Genomic DNA, 25,434 nt, shown 5'->3' with positions numbered 1-25,434 from the left:
GATTCTGACAAGTTCAAAAGTGAGAGCTCTCAATCACACTGCCCACATTACCTGCTTTTTCTACACATGAAAAACGAAGACCGGTGGCGTTCACGGATCGGCAGTGTTGAGGGAGTTATCTTGAACCGTACACGATCTTTGTGCTCACCTGTCGCTAGGATACTTTGCCCTCCTCTGCTGTCCAGCGAATCACCTCATTGGTGGATGAGTGATGGGGGAAGTGCTGCTTCTCTGTAAGTTAAGTACCTTCTGCCAGTAAAAGTGTTGAGCCGAAGACAAAAAGAAAGAAAGTGCTGTTTTTAAGAGCATTTTAAGTAGTAGATGGTGGAGAAAAGTTGACTTTATTCCGGTATTTTTATCGTTCCGCCATGGAGTTTGGTGAAGAGTCGTCGCCCGCTCTGGCTTTCGAGAAGGACGCGTTCGAGCTTACGGTTGAAGATGTCTATGACATTTCGTATGTAATCGGACGAGATTTGTTGAAAATAAGCAGCAAGGGGGAAGAAGTGTCGGATTTACAGTTCAGAATAGTACGTGTTCTGGAAATGTTCGAGACTTTGGTCAACAAGTACAACTTGTCTCTGGAGGAGCTGAAAATGGAGCGGGACAACTTGAAGAGTGAACTGGACAGGATCATCAAGGAGAGCTCCTCCGGGCAGGGCACGGTGAGTGTTACCGTCATGTACAGTTGACAAGTTCTTGTCATACGTGTGGACGTTTAGAGAGGCTTTTCCTGTCTGCCATCAAAGCAAACGGCGGGACCAAACCAGCTGGTGGTGGACCTGACAGACCCCAATAGACCGCGCTTCACCATGCAGGAGCTGAAGGAGGTCCTGCAGGAGAGGAACCAGCTGAAGGCTCAGCTCATGGTGGCTCAGGAGGAGCTTCAGCTGTACAAGAGGTGAGCAACTGAGCCTAAAGTCCACTCTAAGATAGGACTTATACAAAGGTTCAACTTCCATCATGTGACCTCTTTTCTTAAAGTGCATTATAATGAATAGTGTAACCACCACTAACTACAGCCTCGCAAATGACCATATAGCTAAATCAACACAATCTCAACAAAACTGAACATTATAAGCTTCTCAAAACCAGAATTTATTGCAGGGCTGTTGTACAGTACTACATTGGATTGTTTAGGTGTAGTTAATACATTTGTTACTCAGTGGAAACTCCAGTGAGAAATGTTAATCTGAATTGTACAGCTTGTTCTTCTTTTAAGATGATAAATAAATTCCATAAGAATGAGAGAGACTGTACCGTTGAGACCATCTGTAGGCCTACTGTTAGACACAATGACAATATTAATATTAGTACACATCTCACACTCTAGTGATGTATACTGGACACCAATATCCAGTATTATCCTACACATATCTGCCGGTAATCATACAGAATCACACAGTCTTTGTACAAATACAGACATGACTAACTTATTGTAATTGACTGGTTTTCAAAAAAGTAAACTTTTATTATGTTGCTAATTTGACAAATGAAATTCCAAAATAAATTGCAATTAAGGAGATATTGCACAGCAGTGGAAATGACCTGCGCTGATGTTATAAAGATGAAATTAGCCTCCCAATTCATTGCGACTTTCATATTTTTGATAACAACACTGATTCTAGTTTTGAAGGAGGGAAAGAGATCAATTCAACCTCACAAATAGCTACAACTTGATGGTATGGATTTTATTTTACATCTATTTTTGATGCACGACACCTTTGCATAAAATTTTCTCAGTGGCCATAAAGCGCTACTCTCTTCTGCAGTGGGATTCTGCCACAGGCTGAACCAGCCCTGGTGGAAGTGGACCTGGAAACACCAGCAGCTACAGAGCGCAGTCCAGCCACGATAAATGATACAAAAGAGGAGAGGACAACCATAGGCAAACTGTGAGTAACAGGGTGGATTGCTTCACTGAATGCAGTAGTGTGAATGTGCAGACAACAAAGAAGTAATCTGAAAGAAGTAGTGCAAAGTAATTAAAACATTTATTTCTAGCTGTATACCACAGATGCTAAAGGTTTCAAGAAAAATGTCAGCAGCAACCACATGATGTTGAAGTAAGCTAGCAGATTGTTCTCACAGCCCGTCCCCTGTCTCCTAATGATATACTTGTGACCAAATGAATTCATGCCGATGCTGAGGATGTTTGTCTGAGCACTGAACGAGAGAGAGAGAGAGGGAGAGAAGTTGGAAATTGGCAGTATGTCTTCCAAACTACTGCTGTCGCCAGTAATTACAGTCTGCCATGACTCAGTGTTGCTCTCTCGCACTGGGCAGCTCGTATGTTCCATGTTCCCCCTCTGTGCTCGGGAACAAACTCCTTAAACTAACTGGACCTTTTTCTGTTTCATAGGTTTTCATTCAGGCGAAAATAAGGAAAACTTTTCACACGACCATGTTGAAGATAAACAGGATTTGTCTGCACTATTTTCTCATCAGTTAACCACTTTTATATTGACTATTTTTTACAATGTGTATTTGTCAATCTAACAAGCACTGTATTTTGTACTGGTAATTCTAACCTGAGATGGTTTATAGTAATAGAGAGTTACTGTAGTAGATATACATATTACATGGAATGTTTGGTGAAGATATCAAATGAAACTGGAAAGTATTATCTAACTAGTGTTGGCGATTATGTTGAATGCATTCACTCAAAATGAAGTTATTTATAGGCTTGAAAATGTATTTTTTTTATAAATCAAAATGAAGTCAAGGGGCTTCATGTGGGTCAAGTAATCTAAAACATTTTGTCACTCTCAACTGTCAGCTATGAAATAAAGGAAAAAGGGCCCCACCCCCATTTAAGTGTAATAAAATGTTATTACATTTTTCATTGTATGTGGGGTTTTATTCTGGGGTTGAATTTTTAAAAATCTTGTTATTTCACATTGATGTTACAAGTTGTGATCTCATGTTGGTGTAGACAAATCACAGCAGACCGAGGTACACTAGCCACAAACTACAGACTCACTTGACTTCAGCATATTAATGACAGGGTAATGAGGATTTAGGGTTTAATTGTAAAGCATAATCACCGTTACTCAAGTCCTATACCAGAATCTTATTGTATGACATCTATATTTTTTGATTGGCTGAATAGAGCACGGTAGAGAGCAACAATGAATAAATTTTAATTTAATTTAGTCTTAATGCGCTTCAGCTCTTACGTACTATAAATCATTCAAACTGTTTTCCTTTGAAGCTGCAGATTTCTCATTTTAACATAGAAATAGTTCAAAACTTAGGTACAGTTGTCCTTCTACAACATACTGTATGTGTTTGTATCTTTGCATACAATAGAAATGTAGTTGAAAGACAATATACACTATGTGAACAGTCACAACTCTTTGACCTAAATTTTTATCCCCACCTGTTTCAGTCTTGCAACTGCTTTGCAATACTTTGGCACAAAGTAGCGTTATCTTCCCCAACTTCACGGATGTAAATATGTGTAGCGTAATCGTGCTACCGAGAGTTCGTCTTGGCCCTGAGATACCACGCTGACACCAGTGTTGCAGTGTAGGTTCTTTATTTTTGGTCGTTCTTGCTTTTGTTCTGGCTCTTCTTCCATCCGCTCTCCAACCGCCTCTCCCCACAGTCCAGCATGCTACTGTATTTAAGGAGAGAATAATTAGTTCACTGGGTTCAGCTGCGCCAATTATCTCTCCTTGATGCTGCTCACCTGAGCAACTCCCCCACCTCTCCCTCTGCAGCTTAAAGCTAACCATACCCACCTCCACAATATGACATTGGGGTGCCCCGGTAGCCTATAGATTAAGGCGCATAACATATAACCACAACACTCGGTTCCATTCCAGCAGGAGACCTTTGTTGCATGTTATACCTCTCTCCCCATGTTGTCAAGTGTCAAATTAAAAAAAAAAAAAGGTAAAACTCACTCACACAATATTTATGTTTCTCAGATCTTCACCATTGCTACAGCTGGAAAGAAAAACTCAACAGTGTTTTATTCCTCAATTTACAACACAGGTAATAATTTACAATAGTGAAATTGAATTGTCAGTTATATTCATTACAAAAGGAAACCCCATGGACAATGTGAAACCCTGGTTATCCAGGAGAAATACTCTTCAAGTTTGCATCACTCTGCTACAATTAGACTTTTTAAAAAAAAATATATATAAAAAGCATGATAAAAACAACTGCTGCAAAAACACACTCTTCATGAGATGAAGCATTAGCCTCCATTTAAAAACAAAAACATTTTTTATACTTAATTAAAAAAAAAAAAGCATGTTGCGGCCTGCTCATCTACAGCATCTTTTACATAAAGATGAACAGCACAGCTGAGAGCATCAATTCATCTTGAAATATGAACTTCTGTGGTCAAGGATTCAGTATTTGAGCCAAGGGTGGGCCAAGACTGAGGCTTTACTCCGATCACCGTAGTCATACAACAGCTCTTCCTCTGCTTTGATTTCTCTGGAAGCTACCAAGATCAGATGAGGGGTTCCATCGATTGCGTGAAGTCTAGTCTGGCAATTGCCAGTTTTACTGTGGTTGATCAGTCTCCCAAGACGGCTTGTTTCCTTTGTAGCGTCCACACTGTAATACATAAATAAAAAGAGATTAAACTGTCACTTTAACACAAATTTGACAAGTAACAAACAGTAATTTTGTATGCACCTCAACCACTGGGCCACCAGGGCGCCACATCCAAACTAATTTTATAGATCTGTTCTGCATTAAAAAATAAATAAAAAACTCGCACGTTGTCCTAGAAAATCCCCCCGGGTGTGCAGTTAAAAATTAATAATTCCCAGAAAGTTGACAAATTGAATAAAGAAAAGAAATCAAATGAAAAAAGAATGAAACCACATGTCAGTCATATTTCAAAGTGGTGACATTTGGATTTACCAGTATGTTTTAGCTTGATACTGGAAGTAGTACATGTAACAGCCTGTTTGGGGATCCTTTGCGTACTCGGCCTCTCTTATTTTAGCCTTGGCTAGTTCCAGTAGGTCTCCATGGTACTCCACGACAAACTCGCCCTTTTCAAAGTCCTTGACAGCAAATACCCCTCTTCCTTTTCCTTCTATGTGTTTGACCTGTCAATGTTAAAAAGCAACAAAGTGTGAAGTTTAACTGAATTAGTAATGATGCAAGTCTTGCTTTACCACTGTTCTACTTTCAAAAATATGTATAAAACATTGTGGCTAGTGATTTTCAGTCAAAACTAACAACTATGAAGAACCAATCACTGACAAATATATTCGCTGTAATATAACCAAAGAGAAAATAAAAATATATTTGTCACAAAAATTCTTAAGTGCCTATTACTGATCTATGAAAATACTGCATATGCGCACAATACTATATCTTCATCACCAAAATATAGAGTTCATTAATGACCACTGATAAATTCTGTTGTTACTAAAAGGATTTTTTACTATTTACACAAATGTATTTACCATATTGAAGGGTAGTTGTTAACTCAACAATGTGCTACTCTTGCCTGATCATTCCTGTGCTTTTTGAAGTGGCACAATACATTCAAACCATTAAATGTTACCTGCATTCCTTCTTCAGTGCCATTCTTTATCAGGTCATCGATGTGTCTGTGTTCTTCACTCTGTTGACAATTTGAGTAATTTGGTCAAAGTCAAACATATGAACATGAGGAAAATGCTTTCTCCTATTAACTGTTAATAATACAACCCACAGGAAGCATTTTTCATACAGACCTTTAACTCTGCCTTAGTTTTTCTGTTACTCCGTCTGATGGGATAATAGTCTGTGACCTTTCTGTTTTGGGGAGCTTTATTCTCTGTCCTGAAAAGAGAGACATTATGATTGTGCAAACGGAAAGAGCCTGTGTCTTCTTTTTTTTTTTTGACGCGTTGGCTTTCTGCACTCACTTTTTTGCTCCGAGTTTGCGACCAGTTCTACTCCGAGTTTTGGATGCTGAAGCTTTGATGTCTGCTGCAGACCTGGTATTTGTGTGCGTCGTGGACTCTTTTTGCTCGAGTTGGTCAGTGGCTTGTTCTCTCATCCCATGACTAAGACAAGCCATTTTAGGCTCCTGCTCTTTCGACTCACAACTGTCAGATTTTATTTCATTAAGTATGTCTAAAATGAGAAAGAAACAAAGAATGAAATTGACAGCTGCGACAAACATTTGGCCTTAAATCAAGAGAGTGAAGTTCCTTAAAAAAAACAACAACTTTTAAGTTGTGTCATAAGAGAGTGGGTCAGCGAACACTGCTACCATTCACAGGAATTTTTTTCCTGTGGTACACATGGATCTGCTGACCACACGGTAACACAAGGGTTAACAGCAAATTAGCTGAGAAATCACATGCAACAGAAATGACCAAACAACGGCATTTCAGATTAGTTGATTCAAACGTTTTTTAAAGTTACTTAGGTACTCACCTTTTTTCAGATTTGACATGTCAGGATTAGTTGCATCAGATTCATTTCTTTCCTGGATCAGCATGCTCGAACTGTCGCTGAGAGGGGATCTAGGTTTGTTTGGACTCCGTAAATTCTGGAAAATTGATTGCACTGTACCTACGCAATCCTGCAAAAAGACGTATTTACCTTGGTGAAAAAATTAAAAACCCTGTACCATTCACATGGGTAAACCTAAGGAGTTATATACACATTCAGTTAACTAGGGTTAGCTACAGTATGCAAATCTTACAAGATGCAATAAATGTCATTTTATGAGGCTGTGTTTAGACTGTATTAAATGTCTTTATTCTTGCTCCCACCCACTCACAACATGCATGTGAATTCAAGACACTCCAAATTTAGAGGCAAGTTGCTCATGTTCAGTAATGGTCTTTGGATCACCATTTCTTTGTGAACAAAAAACAGTTAGTTTCCTTAAAGAGCTCATTGGATCCAGAAAACACAGTAAACAGATTGCTAGCTGATGAAGACTTTGCCGCTCTGCCTGCCAAATCCAACACCTGAGTGGTAAACGTCTCCATGGTAACAGTACCATCTCTGATGGATAGAGTTAGGAGTTGTTGGATAGTATATTAATAAAACAGGGTGTTCAGGTACCCAACCAGTGCCAGAACAGAAATTAAAAAAAAAGATTTAACAATCTTACTGAATGTGGTTTCTATGGGGGCATATATCATAATGTCAAAAGCTCACTGTAAATCAGCCTTGTACAGTGTTGGTGCTGCTCATTAAGCAATTCCTCTTGTGACAATGACACATGTTTACATCTCAAACTTTAAGTTTCAGCTCTAGGTGTACCCTAACCATAGCTATGGTGTATGTAATGGGTACAGTTTCTTTCTATGTGGGACACAGTGCACAGTTTGCGATATGCTTTGCCTGAAAGTCTCAAGTCTGGGTAAAGACGAGGCTTCGGCAGTGTAGTTTAGTTCAAGTAGTTTATAGCTGAGGCAGGACCGCCCTCCGTGACAGTAACGTTACCATTTGGTGGTGGGTTAACACTGAATGTGAGAAAGAGATACTTGGTTTCCTAACTTACTTTATTTGGCGGACACAAAAGCGTAAAACCAAACAGCAAAACATACCTTGTTAGTAGCTGGTTTGTTTTCCTTTGTCCCCTTCCGTGAGGTGACTTTAAGTTCAATAGTGTCTTCAGGCTTTTTGTCTGTTCTCACAACATTTTTCTTCCCTTTATAAACATAAGACAAATAAATGTAAGCACTGCTGTCGCATTCACCCAACACTATACAAAAGCCGACCATTACCGGCGAGTTTTATTTGTAAACATCAGCTACGTTTATTTAAACGAAGTTGGTCCTCTATTTACGCTAGTTAACGTTAGCTGTTAGCTACAAATTAACTACTGTACCTTGTGTGACATGCAACAATTACTGAAACGACAACAAATGGAAAAGTTTACCTTTTGCCATGTCAGTTCCCAAAACAAAACAATCCAAAAGGACGAGGAGTCTCAGTATTCACTGACTCTGCAACGACAAATATCAGACCACTACACTGCGAAATAGGGCGGTGAGAGCTCGGTGGATTTAAAAATCGTACTGCACTTCTCATTGGCTGTTTCATCTATGCGGGAGGCGCACGAGCATGAAAGTAGTTCTCTGATTGGCCGCAACTCTGACTGTCACATAGCCGGTCAGCGAAAGATGACCTCTCAGACCTACACGTGCCCCACCAAAAGTCCTGCTGTACTCATGTCTGTCTTCCAAAAACAGACCTTGATCTCAGTGGGATTACCTGAATTAAATAAAGGCTATGATAATTATTATTCAATTATAATGTTCGGCATAGAAAACAAGGTGTTTTTGGTATATAAAATACTGAGCAGAAAGAACATTTAAAAGCACGATTTATCATAACGCTACCTAAGCACTGATAATAATTTAAGAGAAATAAATAAAAATCCATTTACAGCAATGTATCATCATTTTTTCTAACCATACTTGTGGCCTGTGGATATGCCCACCTTTGGGCAAACTGTTTCATGCAAGTAACTGATACAAGTGTCTGGTCTGTCTGTTTTTTTTTGTTTTTTTTTAAGGAGACAATCGTTTTTTCCATACTGTGAGAGTCTTAGGAGTAGGCCTCAATTACAAACAACTGACCATAGCATAGATTGGAGGGCAGCAGGACAGCCTCAGCCTCAGCCCATGAAGTTTAGGTTTGAGAGCTTTTGCTGATATCAAGTGATAAATTGGGGTAAATGTTATACTACGAAATTATCCAGTACATCAGTGCTGCTGCTGAAATAAGTTAAACTTGTTTTATCTGTTTTCAATATCAAATGAGCCAGCAGGAAATTCTTTAAAGTATCATTTGACACAGTCAGAATTAAAACCAAGACTACAATTTAACAAAACTAATAACTTACAGGATGCTCTACAAATAAAAAGGTTAATTGGATTTTATGCTGTGGACAGAACCTTTCCAGGTTTTGCTATTCAATATTGCAGGCGAAAAATACAGAACCATTCAAGTACTGATTCTTCATTTTATACACAAAACATTTACAAATATTTTAAACTGTGTCATTTCCAGGTTTGGAGTCTGCAGCCAGAGCTTCTTTAAACAGTCTTTTTCTCTCCAGATTATCATTTGCCTTCCTCCTCTTCTCTTGTTTCCTCAGCTCAGACTCTTTCTTCTTTACAACAACTTCACTGAGCTCTCCTTTAAATACAACGTCGAGTTTCTCTCTCATAATGTCCCGAGCACGCTTTCGATTTATATCCACAGATCTGGTCTGATGGCACTGCAGGGAAAACAGTACAGATATAGATATTAAATTAATATGGTTAGTAAATCACATAACTTTGGTTGATAAAACAAATCCCACCTCGAGGTCCATTTAGTAGCTGTTTTGGAGCTTTCGGTCATCACCATTTCCACATTTTTCTGGGCACTAAAAGGACTTAAGTGAACTGTGAAATTCAACTTTTAAGCCAACGTGGTCAAGAAGTCATTTTAGTGCCCAGAAAAAAATGGAAATGGTGATGACCGAAAGCTCCAGAACAGCTACAACAGGGACCTTGAGGTGAGACTGGTTTGTCAACTGAGGTGTCCAAAGTCAAGAATAAACTTTGTCACCAAGGATGAAACTCAACAACTCTGATTTGGGTCATTATTCACGTGGACTGATAGATACCAGTGATGACATTTACACACAGATTAATTAAAAAAAACAAGATAAACCTTTACAACAATCCCACTGGGGATGTGCTTGAGCACCACGCAGTTGCTGGTTTTGTTGGTGGCCTGTCCTCCGGGTCCAGATCCTCTCACAAATTGTTCTTCAAGCTCGTCCTCATTCAGGACAGGAAGGTCTATCAGGTCCTTTTTACCGGCTGCCAAAACACATGGCAATCCAGGCGGGAGCGGTCTCGGCAGTGGAGAGATACTGGGAGAACCTCTCCATATGACCCGACTGGACACACTGTACATGCAGCTGATGAACGACATATCTTTAAACAGGTAAACTACAAAGCGGGTTTTGGTGCCGCGGTGAATAAACATACAAAGTGACTGACAACATTACATCACGTTATATGTAACCAAACAGAGAAATATCATTTCCTTTAATAAAAACTTGCAAACTACCTATGCAAGTATGAGGCCTACTGTGTTTTTATTTTCCTGTCTGTTCCACGGTCACGTTCATGTTTAGTTTATATTCTATCTTGTCTTCTTCTACACTTCCGTCACCAGTCAACCAATCGGCAGCCGTTGTGTTCTTCTTCGTGGCCAGAATAGCAGTTGTGTGTTGACCATGGTGTTGACCCTCTGCTGCCATCGTGTGTCGAAACTGTAGCTGGTTGGAAACTGCAAAAATGTTTTGTAACGCTGATAGTCGACTTTTAAAGTTAGATTTTCTTTAAAGGTTCTTTCTAGCAGAAACATTTTTGAAACGCACGGTTTTGAAAGGCGCAACTGGGCGTGAATGGTGGTTATTTTAGAGACAGTTCACCTCTTACCTGTAGTGATATTTGTCCATCTAGATTGTTTTGCTGTGAGTTGCAGAGTTTTGGAGATATCTGCCATAGAAATGTCTGCATTTTTTTAATATAGCCTAATGGAACTATATGGCACTTGGCTTGTGGTGCTCAAAGGGCCAAAAAAAATGCATTTGAAAAACTCAACAGCAATGTTTCTTTCCAGAAACCATGACCAGGTTGCTCAAGATAATCCACAGACCTGTTGTGAGCAATTTCACGTAGAAAAGAGACATTGCTGTTATAAGAGACATTTATAGTTAGCATAAATGTACTCACATGTCAGGCCACAATATGTTATGTGTAAATGTGTAGCCTCTGCACACACACTACATCTCAGATGTGGTGTAGGAGGTTATTTGCCCATTTAGTGATGCTGATGACTGATAGTGATGTTGGTGATTTCAGTATATGCGATATAGATGGTGATGGTTGTTTTTAAATGTTGATTGAAGTTGATAGGCCTTTTTAGCAGATATTTTGACTTGTCATAGAAAAAACACAGATGTCACCAATAACGCTAACGATGGCTCTGTTCTATTCAAATATCCCACTAAGCCATAACAGTGAGCCAATACCAGGACCCTGAAACCGAAGCAGCTAACCGGAGTTGAGCCATCATTAATTTTATTATTTACACCTGTGCTTTTCCTACCGTGACATGTCAAAATATCTTCCGTGGAAAAGGCCTGTTGATTATAGTGAATGGAGTGAAACATCATTTAATGGACTTTCTGGCCACAGTGGTGGTTTGAGACATTTCTTGGGGCATCTTGATACTTTTTCTGCCATGCAAACTGGTCACTGTTGGAAACATATACAATTTATGGAATCAATTGTAACCCAAGCTGACTGCAGCCTCCATTATCCCTGAAGGAGAAAACTGTGCAGCCAATTTTCAAGTCTACTGAGAGAAGTGTTTCATAATTAAAAGGATGGAGTAATAATGTGAACCCTCCTTTTCGCACTAACAAGGGCATCAGCAAGAGCATGATGGATAATGGATTAATAATTTCCACTTCACCTGACAGTGCAGTAGGTTAGCTATTTTATTTAATTATTTGTCATTCACCACACACACACACACACACACACACACACACACATTACATAACACACTCTTTTTACATTGACTTGCTTTGTTTTACACTGCACAAGACATTACTGTTGAATCTGATACAATAGCCTCAATTTTAGCTTTATTATTTCTGTTATTTGCAGGCATGCATCAATGCAAGCAGTGCCAAGTACTTGTGGAAGGAGAACTGGCTGTTTATGAAGGATCCCTAAAAAGGTCATATTTAAGTAATAATGATGCCCATTTAATGCTATAAATACAATTACTGCAAAATAGTTTCAAACTATTTTTTATATGGAGAGAAAAATGGACTGTGATGTAATGCCTTCTGCTATCTCCCTTGACAATGACTATAATTAGTAAATCAGGAAACTATGTAGGTCACAGGGAAAAGACAATCTCTCTGATGACCTGTGATGACCTTTCTCTGATATTGCGGGTTGGGGGATGCGCATTTCTAATTACTTGAACTTTATCTTTAGTGCTCATACTAAAACCGATCCTCATTTTGGAACATTATCATCTTGATATGTCATTCTTATGTGGATATTGCAAAAGACTCGCCAGTAATGTCCAACCTGCTGTATTTGTAAGAAATCAGTCCTGTATATTAGGACGTTAGGCCCACTGTTGTATGAAGCTGTAAGTTGCCGTCAAGGCAGTCAGTAAAAAGTATTTCTTATATTTCAAAGGAAGTGAAACTAGTCAGCAGGCTCACTTTGACTTATCTGAGGTGCAGCAGCAGCCCAGTTTCTGCCTTTTTTGGTAAAAAAAAAGGGAAAAGAGAAACAAAAGCAGTGCTGGTAACTATTGCTCTGCTTGATAATAGATGTACAGTACAGTGATAAAATAGTCTGTATAATAAATGTAGTAATAAGCTGTATTACTAAATGTAGAAACGCTGTGAAGTTCTGTGCATAATATAAACAAGAATTTACTAAGGACAGGTTTCGTTGCAGTGCTTTTGTTAAGTCCTTAGATATGCTTCAGGGTCGATTGTGAAAATGTCACAAGAAATATTTTCATATTTTATGTATATGCAGAATTTACAGTAACAGTCGATGTGGTCGACATCCAATCAGTGACCTTCTTGAGGTCCCCACCATGCACCAATAGGAAAGAATATATACATTTTCTTTCATTTTTCCCCCTTCCAATCACGTTGTTAATAATTAAGCTAGATAATGACAATACATGTACAGTATCAAAGCAGATGTGCCTAAATACATAAAAAAATATTACTGTGGGTAAATTGAGTAAAAGTAGGTTTGTCTTTCACTGCATGCCAGACTATAACACGCCAGTTGGCATGAATGTAACACGATAGGCACTGGCTGCTATAAATGCACCTTTGTAACTTTACATCCTATAATAATGCTTATGAAATACGTAACCACTTGTGGTAACAGTGTAGATCATATTCTCCGTTGCCAGCAGGAGGCGCCCTACCATCGAAACTGCTCAGCTGAATGGCTGTGGAGTCTGAGGTTCGTCAAGTTAGCAGAAGGAAAGACAAACACCGGAAAATAAGCGACCAATCCTTCAGAATCAAATACTAAATGGTGTTGGTGCTGCTGTGTAGTATGTTTACACAATATTTGTTTGTTTAATTTGACTAATACCTGTACATATATTCCCAGTATAGTCTTGAATGAGATCAACTGTAGGATGGGTGCAATATGTGTTCTGTTTGGTGGCATCTTGGACCCCATGTGGATTTGGACATATTGCGTGAAAATGTCGTTTCAGGAAACAAACAGCAAATGTGTGTACACAGTGAAATAGACGTTTCAGGTCAGATAACGCATTTCAAAGTTTGCGCACCCCGAACGCGCTGTAAGCCAGACTTTTATTTCGAAAACTGTACCGGAAACTTCGTTGGACTCGGGTTAACTTGGCAGTATTTTGTGTCGTGCCTGAAAGGACTGTTAAGTCTTGCAGCGGTTCAGACTTGAGGAGTGACAACTTAACGATGGTGAGTGCACTTCATCGGTTTGCTCTTCGCTCTTCCCGGTTCTCTGGACGGAGGCGGCAGCTGCTGGGCTGAGCTCACAGCCGTTTCATTTTCCTCGGCAGGACGAGCCCGACTGCCAACTCCTGCGAGGGTAGCTTGGATATTCAAGGACATTTTAACGTTACCATAGCTACTTTGGCCTTTTCTGTCGATTGAGGAAATCCAACGTGTGCTTCTACGGCGCAATGATGTGGACAAACTCTGTAAACATGGGCAAAAACGGCGGCTGATATCATGTAACACACTCCCGAGTTGATGATGTTTCTCTACGCGTCATCTTTACATGTTGTACCCGCACCCCTTCCTCTGCTGAAGGGCTGACCACACGGCGACGTTAAGGAAATCAGTTGCTGACTTTCAATGCGTTCATCTCAATTATGGCATCGCTTCCAGACCTCATCAAGTCGGCGGCTGCTTCGTGCTGAAAGAAAGCCGCGTTTCTGGTGAAAGTAGTGACCCTAAAAGGCGGAGAAAGGCCGATGAACTTTGAAATTTGCTGAGTGCTGGAGTGTGGTGAAGCCAGAGGTGCATCACTGGTGTGCATCAGGTCCAGGTATGTGATGGGCATTGCAAGCCATCAATTTGTCATTACCGTGCTGCCATGTTGCTAGGTAACTAACTGACGGTGGGTTTACTCCAGTTCAAATTTGATCATCCCTTTCCAGAGATGCATCGTCACGTTTAGTAAATGTTATTTTACACAAGGTTTTTTAACACCACGTGCTGTCATAACTCACCATTAAATTTGTTTAGATTAACTTTGTCTTGCTTCTTTGGCCTGAAGAAGTGCAGCATATTATTTTTTCTGCTCTCATGCCATGGCCCCGTTGCTGTCACACAGGCATGCTTGTTAAAGCTGATGAAACGCTCCTGTCTCTATCCTGACTGTAAGCTGTTCTGATGTTGTTATACATCTAATAACATTTTTAAAATGGAAATGACTGGAATCACTGGTGGATTTTTGGGCTTCTGGGTCTTGCCCTTTTGGTGCTCTTTCCAGTGATACCCAGGTGTGAGAATTTAATTAAGATCCTTTTGCAAATTACTGCATATTTGACTAACCATGGTTTTGACCTCAGTCAGAGGGCTTCACTGGGAAATGAAGGCGAGCCCAAATTTGACTTAGGTTGTAGTCGGCTTATTTTTGACTTAACTAAAAATGCATGCCACAAGCTTGTTTTTGTATCCCCTAGCCCCATTTCTATTTCAATATGACTTTATGAGTTTCAGTATCAAGAGTCACAACACTTGACTCAGCAGGGCCTGGGTGAGTCATTGAGGCAGTGCTGACTCGGAGGCTGTGGGGTCTGTTGTCCAGATGATGGCTCTTCTATGAGGGCAGAAGCTGCTGCACGCTCTCGCTTTGTGTCCAACATCGCAGTATGTCTTTGAATTAGGATTGCAATCTGAGGCTAGTTTTGAGATTTATCTGTGCTGCACAGCCTGATGAGAACAAGATCTAGCCTGCACTTGGAGTATGTTGACTGAGAAAAAAATACAGGAGACACATACAGAGATAGGTTATCGTGTTGTTTCTGGGCCTGAAGAATATTGTACTGATATGCACACAGGGTAAAATCTCTCTTTGACGTGTTGAAACTTGTGTCCTGCCTCCTTGAAGCTATAACGTTTGTGAAGGTTGTGTAATGCACTCAGCATCAGCTACTCTGTGTGATCTTAAAGATTTCATTGGCTTTGTCATTTTTGAAGTAACATGAAAACAGAAATTGGAGCGGTGAAGTTCACCGTTCAAGTGCAGTTTTCAAAAATGTGATTTTGTGCGTTCTTTCCTGAGCTGATTTTGCAGTCTGTTTTTTTTTTTTTTTATTTATTTTACACAGATTGTTCTTTTTCTCACTTTTAGTTTTGATTTGTAGACAGATGCATTACTTATGTTCCTCATTTTTGTTGCTCATTTGTAATGATTACCACACAAAAGCTGTTGGTGATGAGCTGGATATTTTATCATGCCATTCATTTGTGTCACAAGGAACCACCATAAACACACTTTGCTGATTCTGCCTGTTCTCCAGTCACTGAAGTGCAGCTCTGATGATTAAGGGCAGACTGCCTGAAGTGAAGGCCGTCATTGATGATGACCCAGAATTCAAATCTTCCTCATGTGCCTGCGTACCGCCTTCTTTACCAGTCATACCAGTTATGACCTTTATGATACTGTGGAGGTTTCTCTGCTTTTAAACATGGCAGCTCCTCAAGATATCTGCCTAACCACTTTTCTGATGGGGCACTTGCTTCCCTCCCCCCAACAGACACATTCACACAAATACACATGTGTGGTACATGGGCAGGGCCGTGTTGACAATGCAAATTTGAAAATCTCTATAGTGACTTTACAGCTTCAGAGAAATAAATGTCTCTTTTTTTTGGTCCGTCTTTTTGTCATTGAAGACAGTTTTTTCTACATTCAAAAATGTAACTGAAAAAAACTAAGGAAGTTCTTGGAAAATAAGTAATTAAATGACATGGTCCCTTTCAGAGTATTAGCAGAATTTAATATTGCAATTTGACTGTGCTCAGTCCCATGTCCAGCCTAATTAGCTGAGCTCCCAGAGTTTAACTGACATCACCTGTGTGCTCAGTGAAAATGTGTGAGTGCACGAGGGTACAAGGACTAATCATTTTCAGTAAGGAAGGGGACCAGTACTTGTGTATGGTTTTTGGTCAGCTCAGATTAAAACAGTACAATCAGTATCACTTCACAAAGCAAAGAACCACACAGACTTCTTGCTGCAATGTACACTTTCCATGTTTTTAAAAAATGATTTCCCTTCTCATCGTCGTTCTTACGATGTGGATACTATGAATTGTGGGTAATTCCCTCAAGCAAGTTCTGCAGCATTGCAGACATGCAGAAGGGTGCACATAGGGCATAAAAACTCTTTACAAGAGCTCACTAGCACTCACTGATTTCACATTAGTCCTAACCTTTATAGATAAATATACATTGTGAGTACATTTGCAAGTCTGTGAGTGCACACATTGGTACTGGGCCATGATGTTGGAGAACTCTACAACAAGTCTAATCACTGTCTCATTTTAATTTTTAGTTCCTTTTAATGGCATAACACAGTTTGTTTTTGACACTAGGCCTTTATAATGTTTTAGGTTAAGAAGCTTCTTTTTAAAATTATTTTGCTTTTTAAGTAAGTGCACCTACAGCAATATATTGCCTATATTATTGTTTTTTTGAGTAAATTTAAGTTAAATGATTGAAACTAGGTTGATGTTAAATATAGTTAGAATCTGTGATATCCCCCCCTCAGAAAATCACTCACCAGAATCTCATTCCACTAAGACTTTTTTAGTAACCAAGTCATCTTAACGGATTTCAAATATTAATTCAGTATAAATATTGTATGAGTTATTTCCTGGAAAATTAGAATTGTAGCTTCAGGATTGCAAATTTATTCGCAGCTATGTTCGTTTTGAAGTCTGACACAGTCAAGATCTGAAGTTGTCTGAGTTTAATGTTTTTTGGGTTTTTTTTAGGATAACCATACATGGACATTTACATGTTTGTCTGGTTTTATTTAGTAATTTTATTGTTCTGTGGTGGAGCATTTCTTACCTGAGAAGACATAATGTAGTGTTTAAATGCATCTAAAGTAAGCCAAGGAATCTTACAAGAAGACAGTAGTTGAGAGGCTGAAACCTGATAGCTCTTTAATGCTCAGGTGTTTCTCTCGAATCTAACACCAGACAAACACAGTATCACCGAAGGAGAAATTATAGAGGTGATTGTGAATAAGTCCATTGTCTGTACAGTTGTGATTATTAGATGTAGCTGGCAAAGTGTTTTTGTTCCACATTCATCGTTTGTATTTGTTGAATTAAAGCCGTTCTCATGCTGCTTTTAAGCCAACGCAAAAAGGAAAGTGGAGACACTGCGATGACCTTTTTGATAAATGAGGATAATAATTACTAACTGCATTCAGATACTATGTCAATGTTTGCTCATTCGTATCACACAGGTCTCTTTCCCTAAGACTAAAATTACCCACCACTCCACTAATGTTACATACCGTTATAGGAGTGCCTGACAACCTCCTGATGGTCAGGAGGAAAATGCTGTGAGAATATGTAAATATATGTATATGCTGTATGTCTGAGTGACTGTGGAGTGGAAAATTCCTGAGGAGCCTGTAGCTTGTGAGCATGTGTCCCAGCCATGTTTGAGTTTCATAGCACTGCATGGAATCTTTGTGGGGAGTGTTATTTTATTTTTATTCTTCCATGTGACAGGTCTTGTGTTCACCTACCACAACCCTCAGTTTGCTTATGATTGTCTTACAACATAAGTCAACAATGTCGCTGTTACAAATACATATGACAAATGAATATAGAATCAGTGAGTAATAATGTTTTGAGGAAACAAGACAAAATGCACTTCCTGTCACAGGAAGAGCAGAGAAACATCAGGTACAAACAGTAAAATGAGCTACACGAGGCAGTAAATAAGGTTGAAGATTAAGCATGGTGTGGCTTCAACTGCTGTAACATACTGTACATGTTGCACTATAAGATATAATCATAAATTCACTTGCCTACTTGTATGGTAATTTGACATTTTGCTTAATCTCCATTGATTTTGTAAAAAACCTGTTGAACTGTTGTGTAATATTGTAATGTGTTATTTCTCCATAACATTTAATACATGTTGGCATGTTTAAGCAGAGGAGTGGTATAGTCTTGGTTCTTTACTTAGACCAGGCGGACTATTTTGGAAGTTTACTGCATGCTGATCTCCTGTGTGTTGTATCCCACCCACCATACACACACAATCACTGTCACTCCCACACAAGACAAGGTGGCAGTATAATCTTGAAGGATAGCTGATAAGATTAAGTGGATAGTGACAGTTTAAGAGCAGCTATACAGCTGTTAAACAGTGAGAAGAACAGTTGTCCTATTTTATAATCGTTTCCTCACTTCCTTACTTATTTTATTCTATTCTATCTATAAAATAGACACGCTCGTACCTCGTAATCTCTCTGGGGCTCATTTCTCACAGGTGGTGGGTTGTTGATATGGTTGCATTAGCCAGTTTCCTGTGATTGCTTTGTTAGGATATTAGAAAAGTCAATTTATTCTACAGCTTGGCATGTAATGTGGGAATGCAGTTCGTTAAATGAGCTTGCAGAAAGATACTGAAGGTATTATACCAGATTCAGAACAAGCCCTTTATGTTATCTTGGACTGTATAGTCTAAATTATTTTTCCCACCGCTGATAACTCCCGGGTACAAAGACTCGTGTCATATTGGCGTAATTTCTTTGACATTCAATAGAAACTGATTTTTATGGGCACTGACACAACACCGTAGGGGATTTTAACAAGTTATGAGTGCATTTTCTGTTAAGAACTTTTAACACCACACTGAAATTACGTGCTTAATCATCAACAAAGCAGCTTTATAAAATATCCTTTGGTCTTTTTTTATTGGCTGTCAGAGGACATGACTATTGTTGTTTGGTTAGCAGTAGCAGAGCAGGAAGTGGCACTAGGTAAAGGTCAGTTGTTTGAGGTTTGTCTGTTAGATATGTGGAATTCTCTTAAATGTTAACATAATGTGGTTAAAAGGATAAGCATTAATGTTTTGTCCAGAAATACAAATATGATTTGAACAATCAGGTTCAAACAAACAAAAGATGATATGTATGTAATATAAGTGACTGTTTTTAGACTGGAATTTTCCATTCAAATGAACTGTGTGGGTTTCCAGTACTCAGCTGAAACATTGCCATGATCAGCCTGACGTCTGCTTTGGAATTGGATAATGAAGATGGATAGATGACGAACATTACTTCCTGTTTGTTTATTCACCGTGGTGCGCACATACACACACACAAGGGCTAATACAGCACAGCACACCTCAGGTTCGAGGAGTCTTTTTGGAATCCGCAAAATAAAATGGGAACCGGGAACCTACTGATGTCTGATAGTGATGCAGAATTTAGCAAAACCTAAGCATTTTATTACAGGTTACATTAAATATAATTTGCATAAGAAGTTTAACCTCATAGGGTGTTAGTTCTTAACGGTTATTCGTTGGGACACTCTTCTGTATTTTGAAATGTGTTACCTGCTATTTCATTATTGATAAAATATTTTTTGGGCTGATACATTTTCAGATATTCTGTAAACCATATCTTCCAATATCCTGTTGATGTGTTTTTTCCTCTGCCCTTGTGTGTGGTGGCGGACAGCAACACAAATATCATGTGTTGCCTAACACACTTTGAAGAAAAGGGCAGAACTACCAGTTAACTGATCTGCCTTTGCATCCAGGTCACAGTTTAACTTACTGTCATGACTCAAGATAGTTGAAATACAACAGTAATGCAACACACATGTACTGATGGTGTAGCCTGGATTTAAAGATAGAGGATGTTGTATGCTGTAAAGATTATTATTATTATTATTATTATTATTATTATTATTATTATTATTATTATTATAATAATAATAATAATAATAATAATAATAATAATAATCAGGTTTAATATTTATTGAGTTTTCTTCCGTTGTAATTTCAATGTTCAGTTCCCTCTCCCATCTAGCCTTAATGTACATAGTAGAGGAAGCTTTCCAGTCTCTCAGATTTTGTTATAGAACCGAGATTGCCTTGAATCTTTTCCCACTTTATGTTTGCATCATTACATCAAGCACACGTTTAAGGTTTGTGAATTTTGTATTTCCTTTGTAAAATAATCCCTCAACTGTAGATATCTAAAAAAAAAAAAGTCCTCATTTTCTAATCCATATCTCTCTTTCAAATCCTGAAAACTCATTATATTTCTATTCTTAGTAAGTGTACACATCACTGTGATCCCCTTTCTCTCCCAATTTCTGAAGTTTTGGTCACTCAAACTTGGTTTAAATCTATCATCATAAGCAAACCAGCTCAACAGTCTCACTTCCCTTTTTAATTTGTACTGTTTAATTATATCAAACCAAATATTTAATGTGTGGGAATTTATTGGATCTATCTTGTAATGCCTTTTACTAGTTTAATATTCGCAATTAGAGACTGGAATGTCTGCTACAGTCCTCTCAATATCTTTCCACTTTGCGCTGTAGTCCTTGTAACACCACTTGATTGCTGGTCCAAGTTGATAATTGCTTTAATCTTATATTAGGGGGAATTCTGACCAACTTTGATGGTGGGAAGGTTTGTACATCCCTATTTAAAGTGATGCAAAAGATTTCTCAGAGTTCCCCAAAGGAAGTTTAAACAATTTCACTACCCAGTAACATATTTGTGAAGACCAAAGATTAGGGTGCCTTTTCAATCGTTTGGGCATCCGTAGGGGTTTGAAGCAATCCTGAACAACATCCTTTACAATTTATGATGTCCTCTTCGGGGAGTATAGGGACGCATTGCCAGCAGGCTGGTTATCTGAAGGTCTAATCTTTCTCGTAATTCATCTTGAGTGGACAATCAGGCATCATGACAGTATTTCAGATGAGCCTCCATCATACACCTGGGTGCCAGCCAAGCACTGAATGGAACATTGTGTTTTCTCCGCACCTCGAGCTCCACAGAATCTGTCCTTCTTCCCCAACCCACCCTCCCACCTCAGCTCCCTTGAACAAAGCAGGTGATGCTAATGTTGGCATTGAGCTCTTGACAGGGACAACAGGGGTACAACCTGTCCCTACCCATCCCTGATGAGCCAGCTGATGAATGGCACATCACTGCTAATGCTCCTACAGTGGTGTTCTTTGGGAGATGAGACGAAGACGAACTCTTTGTGTGGGTCTGCACCATGTCCCCGTCCCTTTTGTACAGCAGTTTTTCTGACTCCAAAGAAGAGCTGAGGTCTTTTTATAGCAGTCGACCACCTTCCTGTGTCCTTACTTGAGTTTAATTTTATGAAAGAGGAATGAAGTTTGTTATGTGCATCCTGACAAGGAAGGGGGGTGTTGTTTAATGGTGATATTCATCAGGCTTGTGTACAAGGTGAAATCGAGGCACTCTGACACACACCCTCTCCACCAAGAAACTTGGCTCTTAAGCATGAAGATGCAACAATATCTGCTTCTACAGTATGAGGCAAAGTCCTGAATCCCAGTAGATGTAGCTAGACATAGTCTGAATTGAATTAGAAATACTGCTTGCACCACCCAGTCACTGGAGTGCTGGTTAGTAGACTTCTTATTGCCCGATTTTTCAATGTGTCCACATTAATTGTGAGGCTGTTGCTGACCATCAAAGTCTATAAATCACATTTTTATTTAAGCTATTTTACTATTTATCCCTACAGATTTTACATTGCATTCGTTCCTCTTGTGTTTCATGTCAGTATGGACCATATTTGCCATTTCATATTTGTTTGTGTTTAGTTTTACCCCACCCCCAACCCTTGCAGCACTCTCTGACTCACATGGATCATGTAAAATGAAAGCGACAGCGCTGCTTCATGTCACGTTACCCACGCTCCCCTTTCTTTTTCATTGGTCGCAGACACCTGATTTCTCTGAGGCTAAAAATAGACTCCTTCAGACCCTAACTCCCCCTCCTCGCTGCCCCTCACCTCTTTCCATTTTTTTCCTCCCGGTGTACAGGCTTTTACTGGGAAGTTTCTCTGCGTTATGCCCATTCTTTGCTTCCATGTGCCAGACAAAGTCCCATGTCTCCATTCAGAGTGATTGTCTCTGTGCGAGAGAGACGTCAGAATCCTTTGTTATAAGACTGATAGAGAGTTTGTTTTTTTATAGGCTCTGGCTCTGATAAGAAAATCCCAAAGTGATGAAGCCTGGTTTTTCACAGAGCTGGAAACCTGACCTTAGAACCCATTGAAATGTTAGCCAAAGTCACAGGACCATGAGCATCTTTGAAAATGGCCTTTTATGGTCGGTATGAGAGACAGCTTCTGTCTTTGGTCACTGGGTTAGAAAACTTTCTTTTGGGAAGCCTGCATTTTTTTTGTGCTGCACAAGAGGGTTTGAGGTATTTCACCAAAGGGCAGCCTCAGCTTTTCATGAGCAGCTTTCTTCTTATTGACAGTTAATTTGCCTTGATGCATGGTGTCCTCCAAATGAACACAGGCCTAGTCACTGAACTGATGAATCAGTGATTCAAATTTCTTTAAACCAGAATCAGAATCTGATAGAAAAACACAGTTTAAAAGCAACAGTTGAGACAGATGGAGATTGTTGTTTTTAAGATCAGTTGTTTTTAGTCCTTGCTTTTATGAAGTCTGGGACTTTTGTAGTCAGTTAAACAAGAGATTAGATTTATATTACTGTACCTGTGAAGGGTTTACCTGCTCTGTCCTAAACTGAAATCTCTCTGGATGAAAGCTGGTTGGTCTGATGCTTGCATATTTTTGTATTCCTCTGTCCCTAATTCACTTCAGTTTTCAGATCTATTTTCCTCTCAGCTACTAGAACATGAGAAATTTCTTCCCAAGGATTCAGTATACTGAATATTGGTATTCTCTTGTGTTTCTGCACATTCTTCTCACTTCTTCCAGATTGTTGAAAATGGAACTATTAGTCGTCTACTAGATTAATTTTGAACTATATGAAGAGAACTTATCATAATTGCATAGGGCATAGGGCATTTTTTTAACCCTCAAAGTGATGCAGGTAGTAGCAGGATTATCTTGTCTTAAGTACTTTTTTCCAGCATGTTAGTTCTGTGAAGCCCACATCTAGCCCACTATATTTAGGCCTGTGCCTTAGCCAATGTGTATCACACCCACTACTGTTTTTTTTTATCCTGCATTCTGTTATATAGAGAATTGTCACGTACATACAGAGTACATATCACAGTAGCATATATTTAGGATAATGATATATTAAAATTTGTGAGGCTGTTGCTGTAGTCAGAAGACAGAAACCAGAGTGCAGTGGAAATGAGCATGGTGGGGATGAACAGAGACTGACAAAAGTGAAAGTGGAGACAGAAGAAACAGGAGAGAGAAGTATCAGCCCTGGCAGCATCTGGTCTCGTCACTCTGATTTCATCTTGGCAACCAATAAGGAAAGAGCCCTCTGTGTCTCCATGGTAACCCCCTGTTTAAGCAATGATGGAGAGGATAAAGGGGCAGGAAAGGGAATACATTTTGGCCTTAGGCGAAACATTTTTCTTCACAAGTTCACGAGTATAATCCATTTCATTTCTTTTCTTCGACAGTTATTCAAAAAAGTTGCATTGCCAGTTATCGTAGTGCTAATGACGTGTTTTTTGTGTGTGGGGAAACTAAAAATAGACTCAATAAACAGGGCAAAATGGTTTCTATTTACATTTGATTTTATATGGTTCAACTACATTTTTCCAATGGCCACAAAACTAGTATTTTCAAAAATAACACATGCTTTAAACTACAGGCATTTGACACTTCAGAATTTTGCCATATCTTTCTCTTTGTGTAAGGCTTTTACTGTTAGAGCTTATAAATAACTTTTTTTCCAGGAACCTTCAGTTTCAGATGTTAGACTTTTTTTTAACTTTTCATATCAAATGCCTAGTTGATTGTCAGTCAAATCATGCAGTTTGAATATCTGATATATGCGAACCTGCTTGCATTCTGCCATAGACTGATAATATAGGTGTAGTCTCACTGCAATAACAAGTCGCAGCGACATCACTGTAGTATTTCATATTGTCAAAGCCGCTTTGCACTATTGTGAGAGATTGCTAGTGGCACTGATACTGGACATCCATTAGTTGTTATTCCTCCAAGCCTTTGTGCAAAGGTTTTGTGCTGTCAATGGTGAACAAGTACGCAGCAATAGGCTCCACATTAGCAAGAAGGCCTTGATTTGAATCAGCATCTTGTTGCTACCAAACACTCATAGAGGGGCTGATGGAGATATTTGAGAGAGATTGTCTAAATCTACAAAAGCATTTCCTGCCCTAGGGTCTGTAGGATACATGAATTAGCTAATGGGATGGACAGATACAGAAAAGGAAAGCATCCCTATCCCAGCAATCGAGTTACATAAGACTGCTGTCTGCGCAGTTGATTCAGGCTGTCTGAGCGCTTTGAGAGAATGGCAGCGAGGGGATATCCTCATTTAACCTTGGCACATAACTCATTAATCCAAGTGTAATTTGCATATAAGGTCATCTTATTTTGGATTTCAGAGTGAAGTGTGGCGTTGATTAGAGACAGAGTGGGTATGTAACAGGCCAGTTTTTGAAAACGGTGGGCTGATGAGCATGACTGAGGCATAATAAAACAATGGCTGCACATATTGAAGCAGCTTAAAGTTCTCAGCAGTCACTGGGCACCAGATTTATTTATGTAGAATTTTAATTACATGCTGTGGGGGTATAAGTAAACTTTACTTATTTTCCACTGGTTCAAAGCTTCAGATGTAGTGAAGTTCACTGATCTGCCTTGGAGTGAATTCATGTTTGTTTTGAGATTTTGTGCAGTTATTTTCATAAAACTCAATATCCTTATATTTGAGGTTAGCTAGAAAGAACAAAAATAGCTGATCATTGCAACAGCTATATTTCAGGTGTTGCTTTCTTTTATAATCATTTACTGCTCTGTGACATTTTCAAGCAGTATATGATTAGTTGTGACATGCTTTAGATTTATCTTTTGCCATAAATTTGAAGAATGGCTTGCCTAATCCGTATGTTGACTAAAACTCACAGTGGATGATTAACAATTTGTTTGGCTGTTTTTTTTTTTCTTCTCTCTCTTGCGCTGCAGTAGTCTTTTCAAAGTTGTGCTTTCCTCATGACACCACATTCTCTGCTGTGTCTGTGCTCGGTGGTGGTTCTTGTTCGTTTTCTCTCTGTGTAAACGAGGATCATTTTTAGAAGCAGTTCTTACTTGCAGGGGTACAGTAGGAGGAAAAGGACGAGGAGAAAGAGGCGGAACACAATGGAGGAGATGCTCACA

General features: G+C 39.1%; 4 protein-coding genes across 12 annotated transcripts in view; 2 read left to right on the top strand and 2 right to left on the bottom strand.

Annotated features, from left to right (window-relative positions):
- Positions 1 to 156: 156 nt before the first annotated feature.
- Positions 157 to 2,847, top strand: rilpl2 (Rab interacting lysosomal protein-like 2). The gene is made up of 4 exons (XM_044195721.1): positions 157 to 662; positions 747 to 898; positions 1,770 to 1,892; positions 2,360 to 2,847. The coding sequence occupies exons 1-4, from the start codon at positions 369 to 371 to the stop codon at positions 2,379 to 2,381; spliced, it is 591 nt and encodes a 196-aa protein (XP_044051656.1). The 5' UTR covers positions 157 to 368; the 3' UTR covers positions 2,382 to 2,847.
- Positions 2,848 to 3,946: 1,099 nt separating this feature from the next.
- On the bottom strand, positions 3,947 to 8,315 carry kmt5ab (lysine methyltransferase 5Ab). The gene is made up of 8 exons (XM_044195720.1): positions 7,868 to 8,315; positions 7,533 to 7,636; positions 6,406 to 6,553; positions 5,889 to 6,099; positions 5,715 to 5,802; positions 5,543 to 5,602; positions 4,888 to 5,078; positions 3,947 to 4,575 (listed from the first exon to the last, which is right to left on the bottom strand). Exons 1-8 carry the CDS (start codon positions 7,875 to 7,877, stop codon positions 4,365 to 4,367), a joined length of 1,023 nt encoding a protein of 340 aa, XP_044051655.1. The 5' UTR covers positions 7,878 to 8,315; the 3' UTR covers positions 3,947 to 4,364.
- Positions 8,316 to 8,851: 536 nt separating this feature from the next.
- mtrfr (mitochondrial translation release factor in rescue) lies at positions 8,852 to 10,203 on the bottom strand. 2 transcript variants are annotated; one of them, XM_044195723.1, is made up of 3 exons: positions 10,060 to 10,203; positions 9,655 to 9,907; positions 8,852 to 9,214 (listed from the first exon to the last, which is right to left on the bottom strand). In XM_044195723.1, exons 2-3 carry the CDS (start codon positions 9,901 to 9,903, stop codon positions 8,984 to 8,986), a joined length of 480 nt encoding a protein of 159 aa, XP_044051658.1. In that variant the 5' UTR covers positions 9,904 to 9,907; positions 10,060 to 10,203; the 3' UTR covers positions 8,852 to 8,983. The 2 variants fall into 2 exon arrangements, with proteins under 2 accessions (XP_044051658.1, XP_044051657.1); XM_044195722.1 differs by having other exon boundaries at positions 9,655 to 10,163.
- Positions 10,204 to 13,378: 3,175 nt separating this feature from the next.
- Positions 13,379 to 25,434, top strand: part of LOC122876867 (membrane-associated phosphatidylinositol transfer protein 2-like) — a 45,525-nt gene continuing 33,469 nt past the window's right edge. The window contains exon 1 of one of the 8 annotated variants that reach the window (XM_044197725.1): positions 13,379 to 13,504. The gene's annotated coding sequence lies outside the window, so the exon portion shown is untranslated. Of the gene's footprint in view, positions 14,097 to 25,434 lie in introns of all 8 variants that reach the window. The other 7 variants (XM_044197724.1, XM_044197727.1, XM_044197728.1 and 4 more) reach the window with 7 other exon arrangements.

The sequence above is a fragment of the Siniperca chuatsi genome, linkage group LG5, assembly GCF_020085105.1.
Source record: "Siniperca chuatsi isolate FFG_IHB_CAS linkage group LG5, ASM2008510v1, whole genome shotgun sequence".
Taxonomy (NCBI): Eukaryota; Metazoa; Chordata; class Actinopteri; order Centrarchiformes; family Sinipercidae; genus Siniperca; species Siniperca chuatsi.
This window is presented reverse-complemented; position numbering and strand designations above follow the sequence as displayed.

What these genes read in the sequence shown, in the direction of transcription:
- rilpl2 (XM_044195721.1), top strand. Translation starts at nt 369, where the DNA reads ATGGAGTTTGGTGAAGAGTCGTCGCCCGCTCTGGCTTTCGAGAAGGAC. An exon ending in GCTCCTCCGGGCAGGGCACG is followed by an intron (nt 663 to 746) that starts GTGAGTGTTACC and finishes CTGCCATCAAAG; the next exon opens with CAAACGGCGGGACCAAACCA. An exon ending in GAGCTTCAGCTGTACAAGAG is followed by an intron (nt 899 to 1,769) that starts GTGAGCAACTGA and finishes TCTCTTCTGCAG; the next exon opens with TGGGATTCTGCCACAGGCTG.
- kmt5ab (XM_044195720.1), bottom strand. An exon ending in ACAAACCAGCTACTAACAAG is followed by an intron (nt 6,554 to 7,532) that starts GTATGTTTTGCT and finishes GTCTTTTTGCAG; the next exon opens with GATTGCGTAGGTACAGTGCA. An exon ending in AAACTAAGGCAGAGTTAAAG is followed by an intron (nt 5,603 to 5,714) that starts GTCTGTATGAAA and finishes AATTGTCAACAG; the next exon opens with AGTGAAGAACACAGACACAT.
- mtrfr (XM_044195722.1), bottom strand. Translation starts at nt 9,975, where the DNA reads ATGTTTATTCACCGCGGCACCAAAACCCGCTTTGTAGTTTACCTGTTT. An exon ending in CCAGTGGGATTGTTGTAAAG is followed by an intron (nt 9,215 to 9,654) that starts GTTTATCTTGTT and finishes TTTTCCCTGCAG; the next exon opens with TGCCATCAGACCAGATCTGT.